General features: G+C 45.8%; 1 protein-coding gene across 2 annotated transcripts in view; it reads left to right on the top strand.

Annotated features, from left to right (window-relative positions):
* The window catches only part of PALD1 (phosphatase domain containing paladin 1), a 130,782-nt gene that overhangs the window by 35,433 nt on the left and 78,175 nt on the right, over positions 1-17,174 (top strand). Inside the window, exons 2-10 of one of the 2 annotated variants that reach the window (XM_066622259.1) lie at positions 3,330-3,524; positions 4,099-4,201; positions 4,580-4,759; positions 5,503-5,670; positions 7,325-7,485; positions 9,462-9,537; positions 11,169-11,320; positions 12,228-12,324; positions 13,328-13,432. In XM_066622259.1, coding sequence (XP_066478356.1) covers positions 3,343-3,524; positions 4,099-4,201; positions 4,580-4,759; positions 5,503-5,670; positions 7,325-7,485; positions 9,462-9,537; positions 11,169-11,320; positions 12,228-12,324; positions 13,328-13,432 — 1,224 coding nt within the window. In that variant the 5' untranslated portion in view covers positions 3,330-3,342. The remainder of the gene's footprint in view (positions 1-3,329; positions 3,525-4,098; positions 4,202-4,579; positions 4,760-5,502; positions 5,671-7,324; positions 7,486-9,461; positions 9,538-11,168; positions 11,321-12,227; positions 12,325-13,327; positions 13,433-17,174) is intronic. The other variant, XM_066622260.1, reaches the window with a different exon arrangement.

Below are 17,174 nucleotides of genomic sequence, written 5' to 3'. Positions count from 1 at the left end.
CAGTTAAGCTTTTTATGAATAGGATTAGAAATGTCCCAGGAAGAAATGTGGCTGAGCATCATGCAGATGATATTGGTGGGGGTTTGGGAACTGGCTGGCTTTGGGAACTGAATGTGAGTGAACGCTCTCTAGGGCTCTGCTCTGGTTACCCATTTTTTTCACCAGAGCTCAAACTTCGCATTTAAAAAGCAGTGACCAAGCTTTGTATCTTTATAGTAACTTGGTGTTGAAAGAAGGGCTCCTACACCTGGAATTAGGAGGAAGGGTCTTCAGGACAAAAGGAAGTGACTTCTAGGAAGGGGTTTCAATCCCAACACCTTTCACATTTAAAAATGATACCTTGTTGGCTGTTTTGGAGTTTAACTTGTTGTAAAGACAAAACCTTATCAGTGGTAATCCTGGCCCCTGTGCCACCCAGGGCTAGTGCTGCAGAATGCGGCCCCCCCAGTTGAGAGCCCACCACCAGGGGCCTTAGAGGGAAGGAGGAGACCATGAGTGTCCTCCTCTGGCCCTCCAAAGGCCTTCTTTTTGGCAAAAGTCAGAAGTGGGCATTAAAGGCCCTCCAGAATCCTCGGAACGCCTTCAGAAGGCTGCAGAAGCCATGTGTGGCCTTCACAGATCTAAGAAACTTCTGACGGGATAGGAAGGCTGCGGCAGCAGGGGAGGCAAGGCCAAGGGTAGCCGCAGGGGGCTGAGGGTGGTGCCACCGTGGGCTTGGGCCTGGGGCATTTGCCCCCCCTTCTTCCCTCAGATACACCACCGAATCTTATTTTATTTAGGAATTATTAAGGAATTGAAGAATGAAGTTGCTGATCTCTTGACTAAAATATGCAACTTGTCCCTCAAAACAGCCATGGTGCCAGAGGATTGGAGGATAGCAAATGTCACACTGATTTCTATAAAGGAAAGGAGAGGGGACCTGGGAAACTATAGGCCGGTCAGCCTAACATCTATACCGGGTAAGATGGTGGAATGCCTCAAAGATAGAATCTCAAAACACATAGAAAAACAGGCCTTGCTGAGGGAGAATCAGCATGACTTCTGTAAGGGTATGTCTTGCCTCACAAACCTTTTAGAATTCTTTGAGAAGGTCAACAGGCATGTGGATGCGGGAGATCCCATGGACATTATATATCTGGACATTCAAAAGGCATTCAACACAGTCCCTCACCAAAGGCTACTGAAAAAACTCCACAGTCAGGGAATTAGAGGGCAGGTCCTCTCCTGGATTGAGGCCTGGCTGAAGACCAGGAAACAGAGAGTGGGTATCAATGGGCAATTTTCACAATGGAGAAAGGTGAAAAGCGTTGTGCCCCAAGGATGTGTCCTGGGACCGGTGCTCTTCAGCCTCTTCATAAATGACCTGGAGACAGGGTTGAGCAGTGATGTGGCTAAGTTTGTGGACCACACCAAACTTTTCTGAGTGGTGAAGACCAGAAGTGATTGTGAGAAACTCCAGAAGGATCTCTCCAAACTGGCAGAATGGGCAGCAAAATGGCAGATGCGTTTCAATGTCAGTAAGTGTAAAGTCATGCACATTGGGGCAAAAAATCAAAACTTCACATTTAGGCTAATGGAATCTGAGCTGTCTGTGACAGATCAGGAGAGAGATCTTGGGATGGTGGTGGACAGGTCGATGAAAGTGTCAACCCAATGTGCGGCAGCAGTAAAGAAGGCCAATTCTATGCTTGGGATCATTAGGAAAGGTATTGAGAACAAAACGGCTAATATTATAATGCCGTTGTACAAATCTATGGTAAGGCCACACCTGGAGTATTGTGTCCAGTTCTGGTCGCCACATCTCAAAAAGGACATAGTGGAAATGGAAAAGGTGCAAAAGAGAGCAACTAAGATGATTACGGGGCTGGGGCACCTTCCTTATGAGGAAAGGCTACGGCGTTTGGGTGTCTTCAGCCTAGAAAAGAGATGCCTGAGGGGGGACATGATTGAGACATACAAAATTATGCATGGGAAGGATAAAGTGGATAGAGAGATGCTCTTTACACTCTCACATAACACCAGAATCAGGGGACATCCACTAAAATTGAGTGTTGGAAGGGTTAGGACAGACAAAAGAAAATATTTCTGTACTCAGTGTGTGGTTGGTCTGTGGAACTCCTTGCCACAGGATGTGGTGATGGCATCTGGCCTGGATGCCTTTAAAAGGTGATTGGACAAGTTTCTGGAGGAAAAATCCATTACAGGTTACAAGCCATGATGCAACCTCCTGATTTTAGAAATGGGCTATGTCAGAATGCCAGATGCAAGGGAGGGCACCAGGATGAGGTCTCTTGTTATCTGGTGTGCTCCCTGGGGCATTTGGTGGGCCGCTGTGAGATACAGTTAGCTGGACTAGATGGGGCTATGGCCTGATCCAGTGGGGCTGTTCTTATGTTCTTATGGATGATAACCTTTATTTGTGGGACCTTGCTGTCAATTTCACCCTCTGATCAGGGACCTTGGACTGTCACTCGTCTGTTGCTGGTCACCCAGCTAAACCGCTTGGGTGAAATTGATGGAGGTTCTCTCTCTCTCTCTCTCTCTCTCTCTCTCTCTCTCTCTCTGGAAGCTAGTGCAATATAGGAGTATTGCTATCCCTTGCTGCCAGCTTTCCTAGCCTCTGGGAAAAAGAAGGTCACCAGGACGGTAGTGTTTCATGCTAAGGGAAGTGCAAGAACATCTAGCTCTCTCTATCTACATGTGGCCGATTTCTCATGCCCCATACAGTTTCCCCAGCATTGCATTTGCGGCCAACCAAGTTTAGCTTTCAGCACCATTTCAAACTTTGGGCAGATGACTGCATCCTATTCCCCCTGCTAGTGTTCAGTGCCAAATTAAATCTCCTGATGCATCAACAAGTAATTTTTTTTTTTAAGTCTTCCTCCAGGGACTCCTTTCCACACTGTCAGCTCTGCTGAGGAATCCTGGTGTATCTGCTGTAGAACCCCTGCTGTAGTAAATTTGGTTACATGTTCTAGGACACACACTCAGTTCATCAGTTCATGTGGTTCTGTCTGTTTTATTTCACTGTTGCCCTGCTTGAAATGCATGTGATCAAAACACTCTGTTGTATCTGCAGAATGCTGGGGAAGGTCTGTCGAATGGCAAGCTGCCTTTTTAGGAATGTTTGTTGGTCATTGCTGATCTTCTCTTTGAAAAACCTCTGATAAGCTTCTGAGAACCCCAAGAAACCCCAGAACATAGTTTGAAACTGCTATTCTAAAAGATGCACTTGTGCCAAATCCCAATTTCTTTTCCTAGGGAAATTCGTAGTAGCCTTGGTCTTCCTCTGTTTCTCTTCCTCACCTTCAGATTTTGTCTTCATACAGTTGCCTGTGGATTATGGGTACAACTGCTAGCACAGCTCAGCAGACAGTGGCGACGGCAACATTTGAGAACATTCACGGCAACGGAACCATGGAGGATCGCCATTCCCTCAGCATTCACTCCTTCCAGACGGTTGGCCTCCACAACAACAAAGCCAAGTCTATAATTACCAATAAAGTGGCCCCAGTAGTCATTACGTGAGTTATCTCGGAAAGCAACACTTCTGTAAATTCTTGAGCCTCTCTGTGATTGGTCTGTGTACCAGTATTTGGAGCCCTTTTTGCCTTGTAACCCAGATGTGGATGTGGCTCTGCTTCTTTCAACATGCAGACTGCATGCTGCAGAAAAGATGTAGACAGCCCTCCCTTCCCCATCACATCAGAATACAATCAGCTTAGTGGTAGAGGTAGATTTCATGTAGACCATCTCAGTCCCTCTTTTCTTCTTGTAAAACAGACCTGCACAACTTGTGATTCACCAAGCCAAGTCAACCACTGCTCATGTATTGTGGCCTGCTCTACAGATTGAGACGAAAGTCTTAACTGTTGCCTATTCTTTCTTCATACACCTGTCAGTGGAAGACTAGTGTGAGATGAGTATTGAGGCATCTCCTGACTTGTCACCGCTTCCCAGTTTACCTCCGTGCTGCTGCCGCCTGATCTGCTCTGTATTCTGAGTGCCCCTGTATGAAATATGTTGTTCACATTAGTGCACCTTGTATTCATTTTGGGTTGTATAATTCTGCAAATTTCTTTCCTTGGTTTTTTACAGCTATAATTGCAAAGAAGAGTTTCAAATTCATGATGACCTATTGAAGGCGAGCTATACTGTGGGGAGGATTTCCGAGTCTACTCTGGAGCATTACCTTGTACAGGTGTGTATAACCGTTGTGCCTCAGTGGACATGCATGGGTAGAGAGCATGAGAGCATGACTGTTGGATCTGACCAAGGCTCCATCTGTTTCAGTTTCCTGCTTCCCATTGTTGCCAATTATATATTGCCAGAAAATCTACAAGAAGGGTGTGCAGACTGTAAACTGTCTCTAGATGCTGTTTAGCTATCATGATTAATAGATCTGCCAATGACTGTCAACTATTTTCTCCTTCCTTTTTAAAGTCTTCCAAGCTAGTGATCACCAACGTAGCCTGTGAATTCTTTCAGCTAGTTATGCGTTGCGAAAGTCAGGCAGCCATCTTCACACATCTCGCCTTGTTTTGCACTTTCAAACTTTCACTATTCTTTCCCTCCATAGGGGAAATATTTTATGGTCCGTGATGTATACAGCAAGTTAGATGTCTTGAACACTGCTGGCAGCTGTGGCGCTCCAAACTTTCGGCAGTCCAAAGGAGGGTATCCGGTGTTTGGAATGGGCCAGCCCAGTCTTGGTGGATTCAAGCGGGTCTTGCAGAAACTCCAGGATGATGGCCATAAGGTCTGTGTGAGTCTGTAAGGAAAGCCAATGCATGCCTTCATGTGTACTACTCAGAAGGGGAATGAGACTGACAGGGCCAAGCCTCAAATAAGCTCAGGCAGGCTATTTGGGGGAAAGTCATGTTTTTTCTCATTGCTCATGTAGGCCGTGGCAGTATCCTGCTTAATATTTATTTGTATCCCACTCTTCCCTGAGGAGTTCAGAGCAGCATCTAGATGAACAGCAACCCTACAACATAGACTAGGTTGAGAGATAGTGACTTTCTGGAGGCCCCCCAGTGAGCTTCAGTCAGTTTCCGTATTGAGGCCCAGAACTTCAGCTGTTATGCCACACTGACTCCATTTCGAGCAGAGTAATCTCTGCCTGCTGGAAGAGGCCTTTGTGCCTGAGCGAGCCTGCATCTTAATCTAGTCATTCAGCAGGAGCAGAACAGCAAAATAGGTTCCATTTAATATGCCTGTGTGACTCTTTTTAAAGGCAAGACAAAGTGGCAATATGACAGTGTAGCAGAGCACCCATAAGTTTTGTCCTGGACTATCATGTGTGTAGTTTGAAGCACAGTGCAGGCTTGTAAGAGCTGCCCACCTCTGGAGAGTAAGAATTGCCTCCAATAACCAGGCAGGAAAGTGGCCACCATGTCAGCTGGCAGCACACAAGTTGGATCTTAGCAATGGCTTCCTGCAGCTAAGCTTGCCATTTGGAAGGGTCTCAAAGGCTTGCTCCAATGTATATGTCTGTTGCAGCAGGAGTGCATTGTGTTCTGCGTTCGAGAAGAGCCTGTTCTTTTTCTGCGTGTGGATGACGACTTTGTGCCTTACACTCCCCGGGGAAAGGAGAACCTCCATGAAAACCTCCATAGCTTGCAGCGAGGTGCCAGAGTGGAAAACCTGGAGCTTGCCATTCGAAAAGAGGTGATTTGGAGCAGCGCTAGCAGGTGCACTGTGTGCTGTGAGGCATGCTTGAGATGAGGCTGCCTGTGGCTCCGTCTTTCAAAAACCTGTCACTTGTTCGGAAGGGTCGAACACAACGTGTGGCCCTTATTTCAGATGCTGCTGTCTGTTTTTCAGATCCCATCACTTTCCATTTTTTGAATTTATAAACCTATCTAATCTTAATCCCAAGTTACAGGATGATAGGTTAGGGTGAATATTGGGAGCAACTTCGAAACTTTAAGCATGGTTCAATAAGGGAACCTGTTACTGAGTGGAGTGGTGCGGTTCTTGTTGCTGAATATCTTCAAGCTAAAGCTAGACTGTTGAGGATACTCTAGTTCTGGATTAACTGCACTGTATAGAGGATTGGGCTGAATGGCCTACCAGGCCTGCTCCAGTTTTGATTCTGTGGGTTGAATCCAGGCCTTAATTTGCATCTAAACATGTGCTTGGGTGTGCCCAGTGAAATCTTTTGACTTCTTCCTTTTGAATGACAGATCCCATGTTGTGTCACAAACGGTTTTCCAGCACATTTTGGGACCAAAGTTTCTATTCAATAGTAGGGATATGCATTAGTTATTGATCTAGAAATGTGCTTAACTGATGGGAAAACCAGAATGCTTGGGCCTTGTGATATTTCTGAGCCACTGAGTTGAAACCATCTGAGAAACCACTCGGAGCCATTTAGGAAACCATTTTGTACAGGATGTCTGCACATCCTACATGAAAGACCTAAATGATGTTACTATGACAGGGTGGGAACCACTTACTGACAGTCCAGTTCAATAATGTTCCAGTAACAGTGTTCCATCGTTCTAGAGATGAATGATGACTCGCAGACTATATGAGTGGAATCAATAAAATGGTTCCTCCATCTAGACCAGGGGTGGGCAAACTCCAGCCTGTGGGTCATTTGCTGCCCTTGAGGACTCCCAGTGCAGCCCGCAGGGAGTCCCAGTCTACTGTGAGCTTCTGGCCCATTGGAGACGGTTGAAACCTGCTCTGGCCTGTGACTGCCAGTCATGACCGCCAGACATAAGTTGTGGGCCGAGTTAGAGCTAGGCCTTTTATAGTATCCATGTGTTTTCTGCTTTTCCCTGGACATTATTTTAATGCCCCCTCCCCAAACTGCCTCTGAACAACTTCTGTCTCCATGTATTTCTGGTTTTGTATGTATGTTTTCACTGTGCAAGAGGTGTGCGGCAAACAGTTCATAGTTCTCATGTGGTTCTACATCCCTGTAGTATAGTTCTCATGCGTCTTATAAATAAGCTCAGTAAAATTCATTATTTCATATATGTTCTGTCTCTAATAAATTTATTTATTCAAATTTGAAGTGTAAATTCTTTTTTTCCCCCTGGCCCCTGACACAGTGTCAGAGAGATGATGTGGCCCTCCTGCCAAAATGTTTGCCCACCCCTGATCTAGACATTACCACATCCCTTCAACATAGGGCCATGAGGAAATAGCACTTGTATATTTCTGTGGTATGAATTTGATTCGTTGATTGATTCTAAATCTGAATCTATGAATTTGATTGAAGTGTCGCTCTTGGAAGGAAAAATATATGTAGGGAAGTTGTGGAGGTATGTTACAAAGTCTCAGGTTGTTTTATTGGATTTATCTGTTGAAGATGCATGACTTTGCCCAGCTGAGTGAGAACGCATATTATGTCTACAATGATATTGAGAATTTCAAAGATGAGCCACATTCGGTGCGCATCCACTGTGAAGAGGACATCCACGTGACTGAGGAAGTGTACAAGAGGCCTGTCTTCCTGCTGCCATCTTACAGGTGAATTGCTGTGAGGAAAAGACTCGATCCTGCTGATGTATCTCATGTGTTAACTTGAATGTCTCTTCTTTCAACTGCCCTTTGCTTGCTCCTGCCTTTCTTTCTCTCAGCGTCTGTTTTCGTAACAAAAGATGTATGCATCCACTGTGAACACATTTTGTCTGAAATAATAGGACTGTAAAAATAAAACTCGGTTGTGGCAATCTTGTTGGCCACTGCAATCAATCAGGCAGGGGTGGGGAGAAGTCTGGTATTCAGATCATACACCTGACCGTCCTATGCAGCTATGGGTATCTTCTGGAGTAGCTGTGACAGACATGACACCCTGACACAGGCAGTCCCAAGAGGCTTGTTGATTGTTATAAAAAAACTACTCCTTTCCTCCCATCTAGCATGAGCCATAGTGTCAGGGTTCCCTCAGCACAGAAGTTGGTTGGTTAAGAAGAGGTAAGGGAACCAACTGACCTGGTCAACCCCACCTCCTTTGCACCTATCCACCTTGTAGTATTAGCCACAAATGATTGATGAGAGAGCTTTGGTCTGACAGAAACAGGCCAAGCTGAATGGAGAAGTTCAAAAAGTACAAAATAGTTTTGTTGAACACATTAAAAGGGAGATTAGGCAAAGTTAAACTATTTAAAAGCAGGCACTTGAAATTAGACAAAAAGGGGTATTGAAATTGGAGGAAAATGAAGTTAAAATTATAACACAAGCTATCTAAACTACTTCCTTGCTAAACTTGATTTAGTTGTGGTTTGATGCAGCCACACCATGGAGGCATGTGCTGCATCCTGTGGTCTGGGGGGGGGGGGCAGTGGCAATCAGGAATCCTAGAAGAAAGGAAACTTGAGTTCCTTTACCTCCAGGTTGCTGTATAAATCTACTCAGGCCTGGGCCAATCTGGCTGGCTCAAGTTTGAGTGGACCCACGGAGGTGTGGCAAGGCCAGATGGAGTGTATGGATATTGGTGGCGCCTTTGCTAGCAGTAATCACCCCCTACCCTGACTCATCTCCTGGCAGCCTCAATCCTTGCCCTGATCCTCTTCCTCTCTGCTCCCCACAGCATCAGCCACTACTGTGTGACCCGCACCACTCTGTTTGCTTCAGCAGTTCAGTAGTGCGCAATAGCACATCACATGCTGCCAGAGTTCTGCCAGAACATGAGTTCTGGCAGCTCGGATGAGGGATAGAATTGAGTATTAAATAATTCTGTGCAATCCTGTACACGTGTGCATGCTGTACACAGGTGCAATCTTGTACACATGTTCCTAAAAGTAAGCCCCACTGAACACAATGAGACTTCTTGTGAGTAAACATGCCTAGGATTGTTGTTGGCATCCTTCAGTCTCGGAAGACTATGGTGTCACGCTCTGAATGGTGGTTCTGGAACAGAGTGTCCTCTCCAGTGCACGAAGCCTGGGTAAAGTAGGTATGGAGGATAGGCTGTTACCCATGCAGCAAATCCCCCCTCTCCATGTCGCTGAAATGGTCCAATGGAAAGGCAGAGGCCAATACGGTTGGTTCCAGCGGCGTCGTAGGAGTTGCCAGAACGTGACTGTGTTCAGCCATGAACTGCCTCAGGGACTCCGGTTCCTGATTTTGCCTCAAGGTTGACTTCTGAAGCCTTTTCCATAACTGGATGTAGCCACAAGGCAGTGGAGGTTTGGGATCAGAGTTTTCCTTCTCTCAGATGAGCTGCATTCCCAGGCTGACGAGTCCCATCTACCTGGTGGCTGTTTAGTTGCCTCTTACGACAAGTACAGCCAAACTGAGGGCCTATTCTTATCCCCAGCCCCCAGGGGAAAGGATAGGATTATGCTGTTAGCATCCTTCCTGTTACCTTCATCTCCTCTTCATTCCAGTACTCTGAATTAAATCTTTTTTCTGGGATGTCTGTATTTAAAGGTCAGACGTTTACTTGTATGCCATATCTCACATCACAGTCCTAAGCCCATTGTTGGCCTCTTTGTTGGCAGGTACCATCGGCTGCCTTTGCCTGTGGATGGAGCTCCTTCAGAAGCACAACTAGATGCCTTCGTCAGTTTCCTCAGGGTAAGGGCTGCTACCAAATGTGGAATCTGCAAGCTGTCTTGTGTGTAGTGGCCTCTCCTTGAAGCAGGAAGCAATATGCAAAACTGTTGTCACTCAGGGTAGTAGGAGTGGGATGCCTTGCTAGTATAACTGCTGTGGAAACTCATTCCTGTCAGTGGGGATGTCTGATTTTCAGGGAAGATTTTGTTTTTCTTTCCCAATGTTTGCTCCAGCCATGTGTAGAATTGACTATTTGTGACTTTGGTATGTGTATCTGAATGGATGGGTGCATGTGTTATGTTTGCTTTGGGTCCTGGTTTGGGTTTGCTTTAGCTTCAGGGTCAGTGCAACATGTTTTGATGCTTGTCTGAGGCAGAAATTCTATTTGCATAATAAAATAATAAAAATTTGAAGCACAATCCTGTTCATAATTAAGCACCTTTAAATTCTCCTGTTTTGCTTAAAACTTTCCACCAATATCAACGAAGTGCAGAAGTGCTTAAGTTTGGTCCCCTGGCCTGTTCTGTCAGTTCCATGGAAATAAGCTCTATGGTGTAGAATGGGAGTTGAAATGTTTTGGTTTCCTACAATTATCTCGTGGAGTAGAGCAGGGGTGTCCAAACTTTTTGGCAGGAGGGCCACATCATCTCTCTGACATTCTGTCAGGGGCCAGGGGAAAAAATAATTGATTTACATTTCAAATTTGAATACATTTACATAAATGAATCTATTAGAGATGGAACTTATATGAATGAATGAAGGTCTCACAATAGCTCAAGGCCTATAAAAGTCTTTGCACAAAGCAAGGCCGGCCTTTCTTTTGCTGCGCTGCAGCATCACAGATGTGAAACAGCAAGCAGTGGAAGGAGCCCTCATCCCACAGCTCATGCAAGAGGTCAAACAGTTGCCCTCACACTGAGAGCAATTTGCTTTGGAAAGTGTGGGCTCCAGCAAATCTCCAGCGAGCCAGAGGCTCATTGGAGACTGGGGGCTCCCTGAGGGACGGATTAGGAATCCTTGAGGGCCGCAAGTGGCCCCAGGGCCGGTGTTTAGGCATCCCTGGAGTAGAGGAATGGTTCCCAAAGTTTTTTGACAGGTGGCTCCCTTGACCCACTGGTCACTGCTCCCCATTAGGGCTACAATCCGATATGTTGTATAGGGTGGCAGGTTTTTCCTGAGGATTCGATGGCTCCTCTGGCTGATTTCTGTTGCTCCCTGGGGAGCCACAGCTCACCGTTTGGGAACCACTGGACTAGGGAAATGCCTCATGCAGTCTTATCAGCCTGAAAGGAATGTATGGTTTGGACTTCTTGAAAGAGCCTGATGCCTCTACTAAAAGCTGCAGACTTGCATGAATTGTTGTGCACAAGGCCTGTGGTTTTTGGTAGGATTTGGACACATTAAGCTCTTTGTAGGACAAGTGACCTATCATTAATTTCCTTTAAAGGACTTGCTAATTTGTTGAAAATGACTCTGCTTGACTTCTGCTAAACTGGGTGTGGGATGTGTGTCACATAGTCCTCCACCCCCTCCTTCGTGGAGCAGCAGTAAATGCTTATGAGCCTCAAGACTGAAAAGTGTCTCTGAGTCAATTTGATTGCCAGTTGTTTTGGAAATGGCTGCTTAAGAAGTGTCTGGATTGTATTTTCTAGGAAAGTCCAAACCTGCTCCTTATCCAAGACCGCAGCAGGCCACCTCCAGCTCTACTCTTCAACTGCCAAACTGGAGTTGGAAGAACTAACTTAGCCATGGTCCTTGGCACTCTGGTGCTTCATCACCACAAAGGTGGTCTTCAAAAGCAAGAGTAAGTGTTCTTTTCTTTCTTCTTTCATAATGAAACTGTAGGTGGAAGAAAGGTGCTGGAGACTCTTTCTAGCTGAAATTGAAAGATGAGGGCTCTTCTTTGGGGGGAATTTGTATAGCTTTAAGGCAGTGGTTCCCAAACTTATCTGGGTCAAAACACCCTGCAGCCTCTTCTTTCTAGCTCAGCCGTGTGCCGCCATCTTGGATCTTATGTGTTGCCAGGGTTTCTGGTCATCTGGGAGGAGGAGGACAAACAATAAACAACATTAACAATTGAGTAAACTTGACTGTTGCCTTCAGTTGATTCAGCAAGTACTGAAGGGTATAACATAAGCCTCTGAGATGATTGGGAGGTCAAAAACAGATGCAGAAATTGGGGGCAAATCATAGATTTTCATCTCTGTGCCTGTCCAAATCAGTGCTATAATTGTGGACAGTGGGAGGTGTAGAACATGCCAGTTGAGCAAATAGTTTGTGATGACTCAAGAAGGTGAGCCAAACCACAGGGAGCAGGGGGAAAAATGAGGTTATTCACCTGGGAAAATATGTATTGAAGTGCTCTGCTTAAACAAGGATCTTTAATTATGTTAGGTACTGCGTGTGAGCAGTCAAAACCCTTCCAATATTCAGAACATTAGCCTACAAAAATATTGGCTTGAAAGACACTATTTTCTCCAATAGTAGCATAGAAGTGGCAGTTAGAACAACAGAGTATTTTGGAACAGACACCAATGTGTTAATCCAAACAGTGTGTCTTGTGGATTTATTATTAAATAGTTGGTGAGGTGAGGTATGGAGAATAGGATGTCATCTATTGCATTTCAAAGAGACTGGAATTTAGAAAGCTCTGTACATAGAGAAAGCATATCTGTAGATTAAAGGAACCTTTTCTTAACCTCCCACCACAGCCTTCTGCAGCCTAGTAAATCTTTGCCAAGGGAACGATTTCGGATTATTCAAAACTTTATTGACACAGTTCCAAAGGGTCAGCAAATAGTAGAGGAGGTAAGTAACTAACTGTATGTTTGGTTATATTGGTGGATTGGGAATTGCAGCCTTAGCAATAGGTACATGGGGGCAAGGGGGGACATTCTCCTATTGTGCTTGCTCTTGCCACTCTCCCCCCCCATACTGCTGTTAGTCAGCCAGCCAGATGTGCCTGCCACAGACTGTGACAGCAGTGGGAGCAGAACTAAGTGCACAGTTGCTCTTCCAACCTAGAGATGTGAGAGAACCACATGCGTGCACTTTGTGATGTTGTCCTTTTGTTAAAGATCAACTAATGTGATCTTTGTGTGTGGCTCTTATGTAGGCTCTGTCCCCACTGCTGGTAGCCGTTACAGCATCAGCAGGAGCGCTTTTCATTTGGAAGCAAATGGTTGCATTCTCCACAGGTGACTAGGCCAGCACTAAGCTATGAGGCTGGTGTGTTAAGGAAAGGTGTAGAACCTGATGGTTAGGGGGTTGATTGGGTTGAAAATGCATAGAAATTAGAGTGTATGCTGGCTGGGGCAACACTGTTTCATACGGTTGTTCTAACTTGGTGGGCCGCTGAAGATTTTCATTTTAACTGGGACTGAGACTGCACTCTGAGATCAAGCAGAGATCAAGCACCACCTTCTTTTCTTGGAGTTCTGTTCAAACACACATTGCAGGGAATAAAGCAGACTTACAATTTTAGCAAAGCTAGAGGAGGGAATGAGCTCATGAGTTAAAGTTCCTCTTCCTTCCTGTCTGTCTTGTCATCCTCCTTTCTTCTTGCAAAAAAAAAAAAGAGGATGCATTTATGCTCAAGATTTTAAAAAAGGTTCTTCTCCCCCTGCTCCCATTCCTTGCACTGTGAATTCAAAGGATTTGCAAGTGTTCAGAAACCTACTACAGAGGTTTCTGCATATTTGAACTAGACAGAGAATGCCTTCCAGCTGGTGAAATGAACAGGGGTGTCAGGTTCAAGGTGGTGACATCCTGTCTCTTGCATAGATTAATAGTTTGCTTTCGACCCTCCAAGGTGGACACTGCCATCTCTTTGTGTTCAGAAATGCATGACATGAAGGAAGCCATCTATGAGTATAAGAAGAAATTGGAAGGGATTGGAGAAGATTACCAGATTCAGGTACTTGCAGGAATCAAGCTTTATATTTTGCCTTCTACTTTTGATTTACCTGTAAACATAGTTTAGTTTATGTTTTGAGTCTTAATTTTGATAAATGGCAACATATGGGTACTAACTGCCAAAGGGATGGGAAGGAAGGAGGCATACCTTCCAGGACAGTATGGAAGCTGAATAATGACTGGGAGACTTGCTTCTGTTCTACAAAACCTCAGGGTAGTTTTCCTGACTTTCCAGAATCAAGAGACAAAATGGGGTGGGAGAGCATAACTGAGGTGAGTTTGGAGGCTACTTTCCTGCTGTACATGAAACAATCTGCCATTAGAATGGGGTGCCAATCTCTTTCTTTGCTGGCTCACAGATTTATCTAATTTACTTATTTATTTTCATTCTACCAAAGAGTATGGAGCGAACTGGGGTATCCTAATTTTCAGCAATCTATACATTATAGCAGGGGTGCCCAAACCCCGGCCCTGGGGCCACTTCAGCCCTCGAGGCCTCTCAATGCGGCCCTCAGGGAGCCCCCAGTCTCCAATGAGCCTCTGGTCCTCTGGAGCTTTGTTGGAGCCCACACTGTCCCGACACAACTGCTCTCAGTGTGAGGGCGACTGTTTGACCTCTCACGTTAGCTGTGGGATGAGGGCTCCCTCTGCTGCTTGTTGTTTCACGTCTGTGATGCAGTAGCAGCAGCAAAGGAAAGGCCAGCCTTGCTTTGTGCAAGGCCTTTTATAGGCCTTGAGCTATTGCAAGACTTTCATTCATTCATATAAGTTCATCTTTAATATATTCATTTATGTAAACGTATGTAAATTTATTCAAATTTTAAATGTAAATTAATTCTTTTTTCCTCCAGCCCCCGACACAGTGCCAGAGAGACAATGTGGCCCTCCTGCCAAAAACTTTGGACACCCCTGCATTATAGGATTAAGGAATTGATAGAATTAATAGAATATTAAGGAATTAATAGAATTAATAGAAATAATAGAATTAACACTAGAGAGATTTTTTTTCTTTTTTTAGCAGATTGGGAACGTATTAAGATTCTTCATTACAATAAATAGAAATTAAGGAAAGTGATTATAACTAATGCAGGATAAAATTAAAGTTTTGAAAAACAGGTATGTTGTCCTTCTTGCTAGTACATAGTGGGGGGAAGAAGAAAGAGATTTCTGATAATTTAATGATATCCCTGTTGTTACAGTCTTGGGTCTTCACAGAATTGTAGAAAGAGATAAAATAAACAGGATAGAGTATAAAATGTTTCATGTGCAAATGATGACTATAAATAAGGACAGTTTGTTCTGAAAGCCAGAAAGCTTTCCATAGCAGAAATGTTTATTCAGAAAGCCTGAAGGCTATCTCCTGTTCCAAGAGATCACATGGTGTTGAAAATAAATGCTTTTTGCTCCCTCTTTGCTTTCTTACACTTGAACCCTACTCCAAAAAGCTCAGGATGGTGCATGTGTCAAGCTTTGCAATTCCTGGGAGGTCAGGTGGTTTGTGCACTTGTGCGAAGTAGGATACTGTGGAGAAACTGACCAGGAAGACTTTTCAGGGCCCAATCCTAAAAGGTGCGGACTGGCACACCACTGATGTGCACTGTCGCAAAAGTGCGGTAAGACACGTTTGTGGACCCTAGCGCCGGTTCTAGCCTGTTGCTGTGTTAGTGTTGGCGGGGCACTGGAGCTCTGCCACTTGATGGTTGCATGGACCACCGGGCAGCAGAGAGGTAGGTTGGGGCATGGGAGGAGGTATTCTGGGGCGGGGGAAGTAGAGGGAAGGTGGGGAGAAGGCGTGCCAGAGGGAGGGAGCGGGGCGGGTGGAAGGCGGGACTCCACTGGATTATGGATCAGGCATGCTATCTGCCTGACACAGAGGCTCTGGATTCTACACTGACCCTTGGGTCGTTCTAGAATTGAGTAGCCCCATTGCGGTGCTACTCACTTTACCCCGGGGGAAAGGGACGAAAGTTTCCTTCTCCTGAGGAGGTGGTGGTGGTTGCCTGGGGTGTGCTGGATGCAGTGGCAGCCATTTTTGGTGCTGCTGCAGCCCTGTGTGCCAGGCAGCTCAGGATTGGGCTACCCGTCTAATAGGCCAGAGTGGGTCACATGGTTCTCTCTGTCTCTGATAAAGACCAGATTAGGCCCTTATGTAGTATTTTCATCCTTGAGAGAGAGAGAGAGAGAGCTGTTGTGATATAAATTTCAGGTTTTGGCATAGCCAGAGGGGAAGATGCTGGCATGGTAAGTATTGCAGCTGCCACAATGCACTGTGTAAACGGCCCCTCCCACTCGATGTTAGAGCCATTCCAGGCATAAGCACCATCTATGCCTAGAATGGCTCCAACAGCAAGTGGGAAGAGCCACTTACATGGCAAGTTGTGGGGCCCGCAGTGCTTACTGCACTCCCTCCCCGGCTATGCTGTTAATGTCAGGTGCCTAATTCTGCTGCCTGTTTGTTAATGGTGTAGAGCTGAAAACCAGCTTACTCATTCTAAAGCTCATAGCACAGTGGTTCTCGAACCTTTCCGACTCACGCCTCCCCTGATCCTTGTAGCCATTGGCCACAGCTCCCCATTACAACACCTCACCTCAGTTACCCCCAAAATGGGGATGAAGGTGTTATAATTATACACTAGAAACAAAAAAAGCTGCCAGCACTCTGAGGCTGCAACCACACTTACCTGAGAGTAAGCCCCACTGAACAAAATAGGACTTACTTCTGAGTAGACCTGGTTAGGATTGTGCCCTGAGTTTGTTAGCAGCACACCTGTGGGTTTTTGGAAAGGGAGGGGGGAAGTGATGAATTTGCAGGAGGGGAAGACTTTGTTTTGTGTATCTGCTAATTGCAAACTGATGCAAACTGAGACCTAGAGACTGTTTGGCTGGAATCCTAACCCCACTTTCCTGGGAGTAAGTCCCATTGAACACAATAGGACTTATTTCTGAGTAGACCTAGCTAGGATTGTGCCTTTTGTCTTACAATAGCAACCAACAGAGTACCCCCACCCCAAAAGGAGGCAGGAGGAAAAAGGGGAATGGCTAAAAAGGAATGGGGATTTTTATTTTTAATCAATTTTTGGAGACAAAGCCATCAAGAGTGGCTTTTTTTCTTTTTTGAAGGGGGAGGAAAAAGAGAAAGGTGAGAATCCTGGGTTAAGCTGACACAGACCCCAAGCCTATGTAGGTCTACTCAGAAGTAAGCCCCATTTGAATCAATGGGGCTTACTCCCAGGAAAGTGTGGAAAGGATTGCAGCAAGATTACAGCTCACTCCAAAGTAGATGGGGGCTGCTCACACACATACACCCAACATGCAGATGCCACCCTTGTTCCCCCCAGGCAAGATGGAGGGATGCAAGCTGGGGCATTTGGATACCCCCCCCCCCCCACTAGGAGCAGGCTGGCTCTTTCCTTCCCAAGCAGCCTTGACCAATTCTAGGATGCCCAGGGCAAGGGGCACACTGGGAAATGTAGTTCTTGGGGCGAGGCTGCACATGGAGAGAGCTCCATGATGAGATGCAGCACTTCTGCCTGCCCAGCCAGCCTTCTCTCCCACCTCCCCCAACCATGTTTCACGCTGCCCCACCCACCTCGTTCTCAGCCTCAGAAAAGCAGCAAGTCAGGAGGCAGCACCTGCAGCTGAGCTGAGCAGAGCAGCTGCGGTTACCTCTCTCCCCGAGATGCCTGGTGACGCCCCTGGAGGCTAGCCACGCCTCACTAGGGAGGCGGGACACACAGATTGAA

The sequence above is a fragment of the Tiliqua scincoides genome, chromosome 3 (genome assembly GCF_035046505.1).
Source record: "Tiliqua scincoides isolate rTilSci1 chromosome 3, rTilSci1.hap2, whole genome shotgun sequence".
Classification (NCBI taxonomy): Eukaryota; Metazoa; Chordata; class Lepidosauria; order Squamata; family Scincidae; genus Tiliqua; species Tiliqua scincoides.
Note: the sequence above shows the minus strand (reverse complement) of the source record. Positions and strands in the feature narration are given on the sequence as shown.